The sequence below is a fragment of the Peromyscus leucopus genome, chromosome 9 (genome assembly GCF_004664715.2).
Source record: "Peromyscus leucopus breed LL Stock chromosome 9, UCI_PerLeu_2.1, whole genome shotgun sequence".
NCBI classification, from domain to species: Eukaryota; Metazoa; Chordata; class Mammalia; order Rodentia; family Cricetidae; genus Peromyscus; species Peromyscus leucopus.
Window position 1 is genome coordinate 94,917,150 of NC_051070.1, and position 16,814 is coordinate 94,933,963.

General features: G+C 42.5%; 1 protein-coding gene across 5 annotated transcripts in view; it reads left to right on the forward strand.

Moving 5' to 3' along the window:
- Positions 1–16,814, forward strand: part of Thrb (thyroid hormone receptor beta) — a 368,908-nt gene that overhangs the window by 253,777 nt on the left and 98,317 nt on the right. For all 5 annotated transcript variants that reach the window (XM_028875676.2, XM_028875677.2, XM_028875678.2 and 2 more), the window contains exon 3: positions 3,228–3,291. In XM_028875676.2, the coding sequence (XP_028731509.1) occupies positions 3,270–3,291 (22 nt within the window). In that variant the 5' untranslated portion in view covers positions 3,228–3,269. The remainder of the gene's footprint in view (positions 1–3,227; positions 3,292–16,814) is intronic.

A 16,814-nucleotide genomic window follows, 5' to 3' on the forward strand; every position in this document is an offset into this window, starting at 1 on the left:
CCCACTTCAGGCCTTGAACCAATGGCCAGAGGTGGGGCACTTTAGTTGCTCATCTGAACTACAGCCCTCATTCCCCTCTGAATCCATAATCCTCATCGCCCTCTGAAGCATTCCAGTTGTGTGGTGGGAAAACAGGGCAAATTCCAGGGCTGAGAGGGGCTTAATAGCAAGGCTATTATAATCAACGGAGTCCATTAGACTTGGGGCACAAGCCATGGTCCCACAGTCAACATCTCCAAGCCTGACTCATCTTACTCTAAGATGCTGAGCATGTAAAAGGGGCTGGGCCTGAACGCTGGTGGCTGGAGACCTTTGAAAAAGGTCAGCTGTAAGAATTCACTTCCCAGTAGCTACTTCCCATCTTTTCTCTCAGATGCCAGTTCAGGCAGCATGAATCATGCATGTCATAGCAGTTTCACTTTACTATAGCCATTGTTCAACATATGTTTATGTATCCAATACTCTCCTTGATGAAGAAGATAGAAAAATGAGAATAGCAGGGTGTGCCATAAGAGATTACAGTTCATGGGAGAGGTGGCCATGCAAACCTATAATTTCTGCTAGGTGTGATAAGAACTATGATAAAGACAAGAAACCATGGCCACCACATCAGTGTAGAGTCAGACTGAGTGGCTATAGAGAGAGCTGTATTGTGAACATAATTCATGTGCTTCTTTGCCCATTGGCTTCCTCTTGTCCTACCACAAGACCATGACTCCTCATCCAAGGGCTACCATAGTTCAGTGTGCTGTGTCTCACCTACAAATCCCCTTCCACCCTGTAAGCCTCAGCAGCAGCCTAGTGACATAAGTGAAACCTGCGTCCATTTTCTCGTTTTGCATTGAAGAAACAGGAATTCCAGCACTTAGAAATTGCTTCTCTTCGCTGGGGTCATCCTTGTGGATGGATTCCTGGGAGTTTCCCTGTCACTAGGTTTCTCCTTGACCCCATAATGCCCCCTCATCAAGATATTGGTTTCATTGCTCTCCCTCTCCATCCCTCCCCCAACTCGACCATCCTGATCCCTCATGTTCCCATCCCCCATTCCCTCCCTTCTACACTCTCCCCTCACCCCCAGTTTACCCAGGAGATCTCATCTATTTGCCCTTCCCAAGGCAATCCATGCATCCCTTTTAGGGTCCTCCTTGTTACCTAGCTTCTCTGGAGCTGTGGGGGGGGGTCAAGATCATAATGGGGAAACCCATAGAAACAGCTGACCCGAGCTTGTGAGAGCTCACAAACTTTAGACAGACAGCTAGTGAGCCTGCATGGGACTGATCTAGGCCCTCTGCATGTGGGTGATAGTTATGTAGCTTGGTCTGTTTGTGGGGCCCCTAACAGTAGGCTCAGACACCATTCCTGGTGCATGAACTGGTTTTTGGAACCTATTCCTTATGGTGGGATGCCTTGCTTAGCCTTGATGCAGGGGGAGGGAGCTTAGTCTTGCCTCAACTTGCTATGCCATGCTTTGTTGACTCACATGGGAGACCTTACCCTTTCTGAGGAATGGGCAGGGGTGGGGGAGGAGGTGAGGGGAGAAAATGGGAAGAGAAGGGGGAAGGGAAACTGTGATTAGTAAGTAAAATAAATAACAAACTTTTATTTTTAAAAAAAATAGAAAAATTGCTTTTCAGGACCCCACAGCTAGTACATAGCAGTGCTGACTTTTGAACCCATGTCTTAGGCTTCAGGACCATTCTAGAGACACATGCTTCTATGGTCCTACACTGGTCACAGAACTGTAGGTGAATGTTTCTTTCCCAATCCCAGCTGCCAGTCCCAAATAACCAACACAGAGGCTTAATATTACTTATAAATACTTAGCTGATAGCTCAGGCTTGTTACTATCTAACTCTTTAACATTTATATATATTTATATCTAACATTTAAATTAACTCATATTTCTTATGTATACTGTGCCACATGGCTCATGGCTTGTTACCTCATTTTCTACACATCCTGCTTATTTGGTGGTTAATTATGTCTCCTCTGACTCTTCCCTTCTTCTTTCTATCATTTTCCTAGTTTGGTTGTTCTGCCTATAATTCCTGCCTGGCTACTGCCAATCAGCATTTTATTAAACCAATTCAAGCGACAAATCTTTACAGTGTACAAGAGGGTTATTCCACAGCACAGACCCCCTTCCAGAAAAAATGCCTAGCAATACACTGAAGGAGTCTGACCTATGTGTACCAGCTGCTTGTGTGCATCCTTCAGCATCCTTCTCCAGCCTGTATGCCTCTGTTCTTGACCCCACTGTGCCTCCTCCCGCTCCAGTCTGAATGCCAGTCTTTCATTTGCTCATAGATTTCATAAATGCATTGGTGAAGGGCCAAGAGCAGCTCTGACAAGAGGAAATGTCATAAATGGGCAGGTGAGGGAGTCCATTCTTAAGAACAAGATGTCTAAGATATGAGTCATCTGGGGTCTTGTTCAAGGCACCATGAAGGCTGAGGCTGCTAGTCTACAGCATGCACTGTGAGAAGCTCTGGGTTAGAGATGCTTAAACATCTTAGTCATAGGAAAATAGCCTGTGCATAGTGGTGTGGCAGCTCTCTTAAAAACAAACCAAAGAATAGTGGGGGCGGGGGTACTTTTAAAAAATAGTTTTAAAAGCCTAATTATTGAATGAAGCCGGAGATAAAAATCAAGGTTTTGCTGACGTGTGTGTGTGCCATATAATGCCTTTCTGTTTCTAAACCCCAGTTCCAAGTTAGAGTGAGCAATCTTAATCAAGTCCATTAGTGAACACAATATTGTTTGGAACAATAACAACAAATTAAGATGGAGGCAGAAAGAATGTAAAAGCTGGAGGATGGGGCAGAGTGCTATGACATGTTGGCTTCTGAACTCATGGACTCACTGAAGCTATGGTCACACACACACAATCAAGCCAGCAAGACCAGTCAACATGCCAATAGGCAGCACTAGTTGGACTCACTGGATTTGAAAAAAAAATTAAAAATAAAAAATGGAGAAAACATGAAGAGGGAAGGGTGTATGTTTGGGGTATGTGGGGAAATTGTCAAAGAATAAATAGAATATATTTATTAAATAAGTCAAACCCTGGCACTCAGGAGACAGAGGCTGAGGGATTTCTGTGAGTTTGAAGCCAATCTTGTCCACACAGCAAGTTCCAGGCCTGCTAGTGCTACATAGTAAGATCCTGTCTCAACAAAAAGTCAAGTGCAGATTGTAATATGTATTATTATTTTGTCTCTTTGTAGGAAATGCCAGTGCAGAAGAGGACACAGCATGACTACTAACCTATGACTCCTAACAGTATGACAGGTATCTACACATTCTTCCTAATTTTCATTGTGTGTCTTCTTTTGTGTATCACCTAAAGTGAAATACAGGCATCCTAAAGCCCAACCTGAGAATCTTAGCAGCAATTATTTCCAAGCCATTAAGTATTATGACTTCCTCTGAAAATGTCCCTAAAACATGCTTCTCTCTTCTTCAGAAGTGACATCATTCCCAGGAGAGTGGCTGAGAAGTGATAGTTTCAGTGAAAGGCTGGTGTTTGGTCCTTCTAGAATCACCCCTGTGCACTGAGTACATTATTCTTCAAAGTCTTCCTGATTCGTATAACAAATGGTTCTGCAGCCTTAGTGACCACACATCAATGTGTCTTTCCCAAGTGGGCTGCCTATCCCAGCAGCAGTGAATCAGATGGAATGTGATGAGATCACATATGGCAGACATGAGCGATGAAATGCTTAGCAAGGTCAGAGAGAGCAGACCAACCACCAGAGTGACAACAGGCTGCCATTGCATGAGTTGCCTGTGCATACAAAGAACCCAGGGGCTGGGCAAACACCACCAAAAGCTAAAAGGTCAGGGATAAGCTGACCCAGAATACTTTGGTTCACTCTCAAGCAAACCACTCTCAGTTATAAATGACCACTGGAAAGAAGGCATGAAGCCCAGTACATCCAGAGACTTTGAATTTGCAAGAAATGTTGGAAAACCAGATGGTTTTTTTAATGAAATATCCAAATTTTTAAATGTCAACAGTTAACTTAGAAACTATCAAAGATTCATGGACCAAAATGTGTCTGTTGACTGGAATCAACCCATGAGATCTCAGAGTATGGCACCATCTCCACCTCTCAGCTTACTACCAAGTCAGTGCCTGGCCTCTTAGATGCCATGGCTGCAGGATCCCCACACTCCTCTGCGCATCATGAAATAGCCTGGCTTTTAGATATATTTGCTCATGTTACTTCCCCACCCTAGGATGAAACAAATGCACAGGCAATTCCTCTGAGAATCCATTCTCTAATATGCCTGAGAACCCAAAGTGACTGGAAATTGGAAAACTCCCAATGATCCAAAACATTCTCTCCATGCCATCACACCCTGGCTTCCTAGCCACCAAGACTTGAACTCTTGATGTGCTCAGATGGAGCACCTGAGCAAACCAGAATAGATTGCACCCATAAGGAACAAGGACTTCAGAATCATACGTCCTCTCCCCAGCTCACTTCACTTCAGAAAACACCACTCCTACTTCTGTTCCCCTGCCAGCATGGCCAGGTTCTTCTTCACCCCCTTCTTCTGTGTAGAAAACCTGCTCATATGGGGGGAAATCAGTGTGACTCCACCTCAGCCACTCTCCCCATGTTCCTGAGGGTCTGAAGGGCAGCCCCAGCCAGTTAGAGTGACAATCTCAGTGCTTGTACCTGCATGTATGTGAAAGCACACAGATAACAAACAGCAGGTCATGACACTGCATGTTCCTATCAGAGAAAGTCAGAATGCCCTTAGTACATGATGATGGCCCCGTACTTCATGATGATTTGTCCCCGAAAACACTTCCAAAGGTAGGGACTCCAGAGAATATACACTCCCAAGACATAGAATGGCAATATTTAATGTGAATATGGATAGTAAGATGATCTAGAACAGATTGGCAATATTGATTGATTGGTGATTGATATTGATTGCAAACTCATCTGACTCCTCTGGTTCTAGAAGGCAGTGAGCAGATATTCTGCTTCCATAGTCCATTCTGTATCTTGTCACAGGCCCCCAATCCTGCCACTACAGCATGAAGAGCCTTGACTGTCCATTACCAAGCAGGCTTGGCTGTTTTGTAGCAAAACTCCATCTACAAAACAGGCAGAAGGCCAGCTTTGGCCATGGCCATCTTTATTGGTGCTTTCTTTAGAGTCCCTGTAGGCCTAGAGGTTCCTCTAGCTCAAGCTTACCCCAATGCTGAGCAGAACCCTGAAGCTGGGTGCCTGAGCTACAAACCAAGACTGCTGCTAGGCAGTTAGAGACTAAGCCAGATTTCCACCTCTTGCTTGATGAACTGTCTTCTAGTGGGAGAGATTGCTCTCACTTCCAGAATGTGTTTCTACAGACACTCAGGCAGCTAGCTGTATTTGCAAAAAAGCCTACTCCATAGATAGGCTGTTTGTGTGTGAATGGGCTCAAATAAGAAAATCATTACATTAGAGGCTTTTTATGTGAAATAAAGCAGTTCACTTTCCCTCTCTCCTTCACTACAGGCTCCAGCTATATTATTATTTTAAGCTAAAGGGAGACCACAGTAAAGATGAAAGCCACTGGAGCCAAATGCTTGCTCTAGGTGCATGATTTAAAAGTCAAGCATGCATTCTTTCTCTTCAGAAAACATAATGGGTACCATTACTATTACACATTACAGAACATCAAATAACAGCCAGCTTTAAATGAGTGCAGTTAGAAACACGAAACCTACTTTTCTAAAAGCAGACCAGCATCTCACACAGAGGAGGCATGTATTGGGTGTAGAGGCTCTTTCATCTCCAAAGCTTACAAATGTTTGTATTTTGGAGGCACTTGAGTGGAAATGTCTTTATTTTCTGGGGTTAGCATTATCTGTTGGATCTGGGTCTTGCAAAAATTCATCTCTTTACCTTGCCTAATTTGAAATTAGGACTATATGACACCACTCACTGAACAATGCTGATTTTTTTAAAATTACCAATTGTATGGCCTATGGCAGGCTTCTTGCCAGCTAGCTCTCTCATCTTAAGTCAACCCATTTCTATAAATCTGTATGTTGCCACGTGGCCCTGGCATTACTGTCTGCTGACATCTTGTTGCTCCTTTGGCAGCGGGCTCGTGTCTCTCTGCTTCTGCCTTTCTTCTTTCATATGTCTCCACTTGGATTTCCTGCCTGCCTCTAAGCTGCCTTGCCATAGGCCAAAGCAGCTTATTTATTAACCAATGGGAGCAAAACATATTCACAGCATACAGAAAGACATCCCACAGCACTTCCTCTCTTGTATCTAATCAAAAAGGAAGGTTTCAAATTTAACATAGTAAAATTATATATAATAGAACAATTATCAAGAAGGAATTACAGTTATAATATCTAGTCTATTTCTATTTGGCAAAATTAAAGAAAATATTCTATCTATCCTATATTTGTGAGTCTAAGGTTTCATATCTAATTTTTCTTTTACCATAACCAAGGAAAATTATAACTATTTATTCTTCAACTACATCAAAGACCCCAGAGGGATATAATATTACCTAAGTAAACAGGAAATGCATTGTAAGCAACTTTCATAATTCTAAAAATGACTGAGACATTTGGCTGCCTGGACAGTCATCCAAAGTTCCTCTGTAACATTGGGGCATCCATCTTCAGCCTATAGGCCTAGAGTCTCCAACAGACTTTTTAGTAAAGCAGGAAATTTGAAGGATTGTCTTGCCTATTGGTAGAGTTCATCAGTGGCTTCTCCCTGTGTCCTGAAGAATGTCTGGCAGTCTCCTCTGTGAAGCAGGAACCTGAAGGACCATCTCATTCTGCTTAGGCTTAGTTTAGTAGTCACTTTCCCATGGGTCCTGCATGTCCAGTCTATATAACACAATGTCAAGAAGTCCAGGCAAGAGCAGTTTCTTACCCAAATGGCCAGTTTTGCCATGAAGAAGATAAACCCCATATGGAGTGTCTTCAATGCCCATATTCCTTTTCGAAGCAAATCAGTGCTGCCAGGAGCAGACATGTCTCACTGTCCAGAAAAGTCTAAATTCTTAAAACATTTGAAATGCCATATTCTGTAGGTCTTTGAAGTGTTTGGAGATTACCCACCTAATTGAAGTATATCTATATATACCCTAGAAAACTTAACTAACATGACTGTAAGTTTGATTATCATAAATGACTAATTATTAATCTATATTTCTTAATTATACATTTCAATTTTAAAGGAGTTGCATAAACATAATACCTTAAACAAGAGTAGAAATATATATACAGTGTAACAAAATTAATTTTAAATTTGTATCAATAAACTAAAATCCATAGCAATGTAAAACACGTTGTTGCTCTTTAAAAGTAGATTCAATAATCTACCCTTTCATCCTATAATATCTATATCCCCCATTCTTCTTTAGAAAGACATTGCATTTATAATCAACCCCCTTTAAATAAAAATAAACATTTATAAACAACATTTTGGGAATTTGGGTGTAGCTTCTCCTACTACTTCCTACTGATTAGGGGTGCTGGTAATCTTATGGGGATGCTGAAAAAATTAAGAATTATAGTTAAATCTTGGCTGTAGTCATCTGTGAGGATGGATCATCTCAACCAGTTGCTTTGAAGCTGGTTTTGGATATTGAACCATCTGGGGCCATGGCTGTCATCAGAGACCTTTCAGAGGGTCTTGGCTGATCAAACCATATTAGCCTAGAAGCAATCCACAGGCTCTCATCTTCTGTAGAAACAAAACCATAACCTCTTTTTCCAAACCAGTGTATCCTTAGACACAAAATTTTGAAGTCAAGATCATATATATCTTAGCAGCCTTTAAATTACACAGAGAACCTGGATTATATCGTCTTTGGGATTTTTAACTGCAGAAAAACAATGCTGATTCTTAAAGAGGAAGGTAAGAAAGTACCTTGCTAAGATGTTTTATTGGTTGGTCATTAAGCTCTAGTTCCAGGTAATCTGAGGGAATGCTTCAAATATTTATGACACTGTAATGACCTCTATTTTGAGTAAAGCCATGATTCACAGTTTGAATATAGGAATACTTAACATTTCTAACAATAAAGTAAGTGAAAGGTTTCTGGCAAAGAAACCAAGAAGTCAGACTCCTCTGACTGTTCCTAAAGCCAAAGAAGCAGAGATTTATAGCATTTGCCTAGAGCCTTGCTTTATGGGATAGGATGAGCATTTAGCACAGTCCCTGGGCCTGTGATGTACAGACACACTACTACAGTTAGCACAGTCCCTGGGCCTGTGATGTAGAGACACACTACTACACTTAGCACAGTCCCTGGGTAGATGTACTACCAGCCCTGATGGATAAAACAATATTTTTTAGTTGTTGGTTTTTTTTGTTTTTTTGTTTTTTTATTTCACCTGCATTTCTTATTTGGTTGCTTATTCCTTCCACCTCACTAGCATCTTTTGTGTTTATGTTTGTCTGCTTCCCTTTATGCATCTTTATGACTGAATGTCACAGTACAGGGTGTTGCAATAGTACACTGAGCTTGTAGCAGTGACCTTAGTGTCTTCCTCTGTGTTAAGTCATTTGTTAAGAATGACATATATTTATTGACATTTTTAATTACTCCCAGAGTTAAGCATTTTTACATATTTATTGGTTACTCACATAAAACTTCTGTTCATATTTATTATCCTATTGTGATCCATTGTGATCCTTGTTTTTCTCATAATTTGTGTAAGTTATTTACATATAAATATATAAATAAATATAAAGGTATTACCTAAGGCAATCACTCAATCTCTTCAAATATTGTCCTAGTTTTGACTCCTGTTGCTATGATAAAATATCCTGACAAAACCATTTGAGGGAGGGCAGATTTGTATTTGCTCACATTTCCTGGTTAGAGTCCATCTCAGCTGGGAAGTCACCATGGCAGGACTTGAGAGGGTTGCTCGCTCAGACTGCATCCATCATCGGGAACAAAGGGAATGAAGGCATGCAGGAGTCCCCAACAAGCTCTCTCTCTCCTTTTCATTCAGTCCCAGGGCCCAGGCCATGGTCACGGTGCTACTCACACTCAGCCTGGTTCTTCCCATTTCAGTAATCCGTATAAGAAAACTCCTCATAGGCATGCCCACACATCATCCCATTCTAGAGGACTCATCAGTGAGACTCCCTTCCCAGGTGACTCTACATTGTGTCAGGTTGACGATGAAAACTATGGCTGGGGAAGATATTTCTCCTGTTCTCAGCACTCCTTAGTTGCCTCTCATTCCTTGTGTAGGGCTGAAGTCTCCTGGCTCCCCACCACTCATCATATCACATTAGCGTATCCATTGTTCAACTCTTGTTTGGGTGTTCATGTTGATGAGCCTTTCCGAGGTGACTTCCAATACTTCTAGGAGACACATTCTCACAGCAGACTCCTTTTGCAATGCTCCCTACAATCTTGTTACCCCCTTCTTCCACAATGATCCCTGAGCCTTAGGTGTGAGAGTTATATGTAGGTAGATCCATTGGGACTGGACTCCACAACTCTGTGTTTTGATTGGTTGTGGTTTTTCTCTAGCAGACTCAGTCTGTGGTAATGACAAGATTCTTTGATCAGCAGCGAGAGTTCCACTCACTGTGGATGTAAGGACCAATGTTTAGAATGTAGTTAGGGATTGCTCTGGGTTAGTAAAATGATGGTTGTAGGTTCTCCTCCAACACCCATCACTTCACTAGCTTTGGCTAGTTGGCTAGGTTTCCAGTATCAAGTATGATTTCTCTCTTTTTGAGCAGTTTTAAGTACAATTATAGAGAGTACACCAAATGGTTATCCAATATCAAATTGCCAGCCCCAAAAACATAAATATAATTAACATTATATAGATTGAGCAGGTTGGACTTATGTATTTATATATAATACATATATGTATATAACAGCAATTTATGTAAAAAAGGAGTCATGAATTTGAAAAAGAGCAAGGAGGGTTTGGAGGGTGGAAAGGGAAAAGGAAAATGATATATTATAATCTCAAAAACTAAAAGAAATAATTTAAAAATAAACCATCACATTTGTATCCCTTATGAAATAAGGAGAGACTCCTTGATTCCTAATTCTCCTTTCCCTTGTAAGAATGTACTATTTATTTTCAACATTGAATATTTACAATCACATTTCTGTAAAGGAAGGCCCACATCTACTGACGATTGTCCACCTTGGGCTTTTTGTTAGCTGCTACGTAACCATCATTCAGATAGTCTCTCAGAATCACAGTTGCCATTACTCTGCACCTGGCATGGATGCTCTTCCTGGTGAAGGTTGTTGATGGTGAAGGTTATTCATGGTGAAGGTTATTGACCCCAAATTAAGGACACTCCTCCAAGATATCTAACATGCATGGGGTATAGCTTGTTAGCATCTTATTTTCCTGTTGTTGATAAACACTTCAGCAGGATTTTAGCTATGGTTGTCCAGTTATCCATCACACCAGAGTGTTGTCTCAATTCTCAACCTAGTAATATCAGATGGACAGCGTTTGTTGGAGGGGATATGCAGAATATGATTTCTGATCTGCCTCATTCTTGACTTTGCACCTCTGTCCTTAGGGTCACATCTACCAATTAGAATGGAAGACTGGCTTAGAGGACTTCGGGCATCTTCGGAATTTGGAACATCCAAATTGTAGCCACATTAGTGAAGGAATTAGATGCCCTCAGCAATGCTGTACCATTTAATCACACATCCTCTGACTCAAAGGGTTTAGGATAGTTAATCCATTTGGGGAGAGGCAAGGGAAAATTTTTATCACAGCTTTTCAAAATTGCAGTCTCCTCATTGGTAATGAATTTGACTATACATGTTTATTGGCCCCCAAAAAACGCCTCTTTGTTTTGTTTTGTTTTGCTTTTTGATACGAGGTCTTGCGGTGTAGTCCAGTACTTGTGTAGCCTAGGCTTACCTCAAACTTACAGCAATCCCCCAGAGTGCTGGGATTATGAACACTACACCCCACTTCATTTTGAGTTTTAATTGGTTGTTTATTTAACTTATCTGTTTAACTTCTCTGTTGTGGTGTCTTTTCTTGTGAGTTAAATATTAACAAAATAATTCATGGTATTTTAAAAACTGTTACAAATACTTTTCCACTTTAGTATATGATCTTCTTTTTGTTAGGATATTTGACCTTTTAAAATTTTTTCTTCTTTATTTAAAAAAAAACATGTATTGTTGTTGTTGAGTAGTAGTAGTAATAGTAGAAGTAGTAGTGTGTGTGCATGTATCCGTGAAATGGTATTAGATCCCCTAGGCCTTAAGTCACAGAACTGCTGGACGTGGATGCTGTGATCTGAACTCAGATCCTCCAACAAAGAACAGCAACACTCTTAAGTGCTGAGCCTTCTCTCCAGCCCATTGTTCTGTTTTATCTTTATCTAAGTTGCAAGATTTATACAAAGAATCTCCATCTATTCTTTACGCAGAGGGTTCACATGTTAACATTCCATCCAGGGTGCTGTATTCCTCTCCCTTGCTCTTTCTAGTTCCATCTAATCTCTACTTTGACAGTTTTCAAGTTAGTTCTCTACACAGTGCTATGGCATTTGGAGAGTTTGCAGATGATAAACTCTGGGGTACCCTGGTTTATGTCTTGTGAAGCTGATGTCTCTTGGAGAGTAGGCAAGACCCAGGCTGAGGGGTTCTTTGGGATAAGTGTGAGCACTTCTATTTAAAGATGTTGCTTTTCATTAGACTCAGGGAGGCCTTGAGGATGACTGCAGATTTCTGCAGCTACACCTCATATTGCCCATTGAACAGCAAACAAAAGCAGCCTACCACACCTTGTGGGAAATAAAGGTACCTTGCCAAGGAAGTGGCTGTCTGTCTGTCCCTTCTCCCACAGTCAGCACAGCTCAAGTCCCAGTCTTTGGATGGGTCACCACTGCAGAAGGACAAGGGAGGCCAGCAACATGGAGTTCCAGGAAAGCCCCTGCTCGCCCTCCTACTTGGCTTCCAAGCAGAGGCCTTTGAAGACTGACTTAGCCACTTGCCTGCACAGCGGCTCCACAATGCAGCAGGCTTATGTGACTTTTTCTGAATTACTAGTTCCCCAGTAGTGACCAAAATAATTCCCTTGGATTTTATAGAACTATCTACACACATTATGAATGTTGCCAGGGTTAGGGTTTGAGAAAACAAGATGCCAGCTCTCCAAAGATTGAGCGCTGTGGTCTGGGCCAATTACAAATGTTGCTTTTCTTTCACGGGCTCATAACCACATGATCAGACACAGGCTTTCAGCTCCCTCCCTGGCAGGGTATCATTTTGGAGAGAAATTAAGAACTCACTGAAGAGGGTTGGAGAGATAGGTGAGCAGTTAAGAGTGCTTGCTCTTCCTCCAGGGGATGAGTTCAGTTCCTACCACCCATGTGCGGCATCTCACAGCCCCCTGCGACTCCAGCTCCAGGAGATCAAATGCCATTTTCTGGCCTCTGGGGGCACTTGCACACAGGTGGCATACACTCACATAGGCACACACACCTACACATGAATAAAATAATAAAAACAAAAACTTTAAAAAGAACTCACTGCATGTGGGCTGGAGGGAGAACACCAGCCTTCACTAAAATGCCTGAGGGGCAGAGGGAAGCGGCTAGACACGGCTCACAAAAGCCTCCTCCTCCGGCCTCCTCCAATCTTTCCTGGATCGCTCGCCCACAGGTGACCCCCTCACAGTAAACACTCAAATCTCTGTCTTCTCCCTGCTCCCTGGAGGCCAATGATGGGATGTGCCTCCACTCCACACATGACCTCCCAGACTAACCCTCTGCTTGAATGGGAGCTACATTGTCCACTGGCTTTGAGCATTGTGCCCCTTCTCATGCCTCCCCCATTTGCATTTTATAAGACACAACTCAGCAAAATGAGCATCTTTTTTGAAAGCAAAAGAAGAGAAAAGCAGACATGTCTATTAGTTTCATTTTCTCCCTGTTGTATGCATGCCAGAGGAGGTAGAAATCCCTCCAAGGTGTGCACTCTGAAGAAGAGACCAATTTATCTTCTTCCTTCTTCATCATAGTCAGAAAACCAAAAAAACCACAGAAAGTGCCTCAGCATGTACCAGCAGAGGGAGGCCCTGGGCCTGAGACCATCTCTAGCACTAGGGGAAGGAAGGGAAGCAGGATGGAAGGGAGGGAGGGAGGGAGGGAGGGAGGGAGGGAGGGAGGGAGGGAGGGAGGGAGGGAGGGAAGGAGGGAGGGAAGGAGGGAGGGAGGAAGGAAAGATTTTAAGATTTTATGGAGTTTCTATGCAGCTATGACATCAGCCTTTCTTCAAATCAAAAACAAATACTTCATTTTACTCAGTAAATGCAAGGACTATGGACTTTGCCAGAATCTACCAGCAAGTACCTGGCCTCTGTGTTCTTATTGCCTATCTTTCCCTTCCTTCCTCTTTGGCTTCTTGAACTTCTGCAGAATCTTTAAGAGGGTCAGGGCTTTCTGAGAAAAACCAAGCATGAAATCTTAACACTTCCAATCAGACCAGTGAAAACCTTTCAAAACCCTTGATCTGCAGCTATGAGATCAGCTATATATATCATCCTTAACACCTCCTGAATTCTTCCTCAATCTTTGCATTTAGTATGTGGCTCTTTCCCACCTCCACCCTGGTCCATTGTGTCTCCAGCTCGCTCCACCTCCACCATCACCCTGTTACATCATCACTACGCCCCCAGACATCATCCCACCATCCCCACTATCACCATTCTGAAAAGCCATCTCAACTCAGCTCTACTGTAACCAGTAATTAGTCAGTGCCCCTCCACTTGACTTCTGCTAACAGGCACAAATAATACCATAACCAGGTTCTGTAAAGATAGGATGTGTCTTCCACTCTGTTCTCTCAGATACTACCAAAGTCCACGGCAGTGGCACCTACATGGGTTAAGCTCCTTCAAAAGAACTGAAAATAATCTTCTCCAACAAGAATTTCACACATAATGACTTTCCCATTTTCTCTGGTTTGCAGTGAGCCAAGAACTATTTTTCTATGTCACTACCACCTGCCACCAGCCCCAGCTGGCAGCGCTAAGCACCTGTTTACCAACTTTTGCTTTGCTGTCAAGGCTTAGCTCTTATGTCATTCTTACTTTGGCTGTGCTGAACAGGAGGCCACTTTGGAGCTCCATGTCCCCAAGCATGCAGCATGCAGATGTGTCTCTGCCCTGATTCTGGAGCTGACCTAAGACTGTTTTCTCCAAGTCTCTTCACTTACACGGTTGGCCAACTAGGGCAGGTGTGATGGAGTGACATGCCCAGTGTTACTGCAGTGGACTGTTGCGTTTTTTAACTATCCGTTTCCAATCTTTGGGAAGCTGGGTTAAACAAGTCTAATAAATGATGGTATTTCTCATTTCCTTTCAACTGTTGTTCTTAGTCTTCACTGTGAAGATGTACACTGAGCCCATCTGACAGTGGGTTACAATCTTCCTTCAGCTTTTGTAGAGGGCCTACCTAGCTTTGCAGTTTAAACTTCTCAAACCCTGCTACGCATTTTGAAAGCTTTGTAAATCCTAGGAATTGACCTCATAAATGCAGGCAACACTCTATGACTGAACTAGAGCCCTACTCCAAGAGCTTTGAGAATTCTGATAGACATGCCAGTCCAGACCAACTAAATCAGAAGCTCTACATTGAATCTGAGATTCAATTTTGTCTTAAAACTCTTCAGAGTTACAAAGCACAGCCCTGTCTGAAATTCTGAACGTGGTAGTGTTCAACTCTGGCTGCCTGCTACAATCACCTGAAAAGTAATCCAAGACAACTAGAACCTGCCCCCATTCCTAAACATTCCAGCCTGGTGGGGGGGTGGGTAGGGCTTCTGCATCCCGCTTTGGATTCTGATTCCTTAATGTTTTCTACATCCAGTACCCAGAGAGGGTGGGTATTCTCATGTGTGGTAAGGAGTTTCAGAATCACTGGGAAATTTAACTTGGGGGGGGCAGCATCTTTGTCATATAGCTGTATCTAGTGACAAATGGAAGGACCCCCATGGGCCTAAGTAACTCTCCAGATGATTCTGATATAGAAGTTTGAGAACCACTGATAGGGGTCTTGTGTGAGAAAGTGTGTGTATATGTGGACATTTTGTCTCTGCATTTGTATGGGTGTGCATGTGTGTGCACATGCACATAGAAGCCAGAACTTGACAAAGCCATATTGTAGTATCTGTTTTTTTACATGGATACAGGTGATTAGAAGGCAGGTCCTCATGTTTATGTGGCAGGCAATTTTGCAACTGAGCCATCTCAGGCATCTTGATATAGAGAGGTTTTGCCACTACCACTATCAGCCATGGTTTGAAAAATGTTGCTTAGGTATCTGAATATTTGCTCAAAACCCTCTGAACTGTCACTCTTTATCTGTCCCTATCCCAGCCGTCAGTGACAAAATCAAGCCTATGTAGAGGTAGCTGCCTGGGAGCATGCTGGGACTCTCATCCATGACTGACCGGAACATGAACCTTCCCAGTGCACATCAGTATCATCTCTTACCTAAATGGCCACCTAGTACTGGCCTCTTCAAAAGTCCTCCATGAATATTCTACCAAGGCGGTCTTTCCTGTGGAAGGAACAGTGAACTCAGAAGGAAGCTTGGTCTGTCTTATAAAGCTTTTAGGATTCGGTAACAGGTCAGGTTGCCCCTCCACTCTGTTAGTGGATTCCCTCCAGTCACATGGCGCTTTATGTTATGGGAAGAAGTTGCTATTTTTTTTTTAATTTTTTAACTAAGTAACTTCTGTTTTAAGGCCTCAGGGGAAGAGCTTTCTGGAGCACAGTACACATACAGCCTTTGTTCTTGGCTTGGACTGTACATTTAATCCATTTGAGGAGCTTTTAAAAACTCCCAATGCTGAAGTCACTGAGCTTTTCCTGCAGGCTCCTGGTAAGGAGGTGAGACACATATGAATCTCTTCACCCCCATCTGCCACACGACGGGCCAGATGCAGGACAGCCATTATGAAGTGCCCAGTCCACGGCAGGCACTCATGAAGGGTCCATCAGCATTCCTGTTCTACAGCTACGAACACAGGTGTGGAAGGAACTTGTACTTTTGTAAGACGCTTTGTGGCAGAGGATCTTAAATGTCGATAGCCCATCCCCATAATTCAAATTTAGCCCCTGGTCAAGATGTCCTGCAAGGATGTTCTACACAGATTAAAGCTTTGCCTGAAAGTTGAGAGATATCCACAAGTGCCTTAGTCAACCTTCATGATTTTATGAGGCTATAAACGAACGAGGTGGAAGCAAGTGGTCCACCCAGAAGGAAATGTGATGCAATGGCCCCCTGCTTCAGCACCTTCTAATGAAAACTGCTGTTGCTCTCACTGTGGCTTCACATTTTAATCGGCATTGACTCCTAATGTCAGATCACAGGGACCCAGCTCAGAATTGTACTGAATGAGCAATCCTCCCCAGGATGTAAAACTTAGCATAACATAACTACAACGTCACTAATTGCATTTTATTTCATTTGCACAGTATCACATTGTGGTTCCTGGTAGTTTTCTGCCGGCACATTCTCATTATTTCCTCATTCCCTTCACATTCCCCTGGCTCTGTGCTTCTAAACACTTGATCTAAAAGCAACATTTGCTAAATGAATGTATTGGCTTGTTTTTAGGAAGCAAAGACACATTTAAGTGTCTTACTCAAACCTTACTTTTTGATGTTCAGAATGAAGTGACCAGTGTCCCCCATAGGACATAGGTGAAAGTTTTCCCATGCCTTTATTAAGGATCAGGGGACATAGGACTCTTCATGGACCTGGCCAGGCCATCTCATATCTTTGTATCAATTCCTGTGAGCT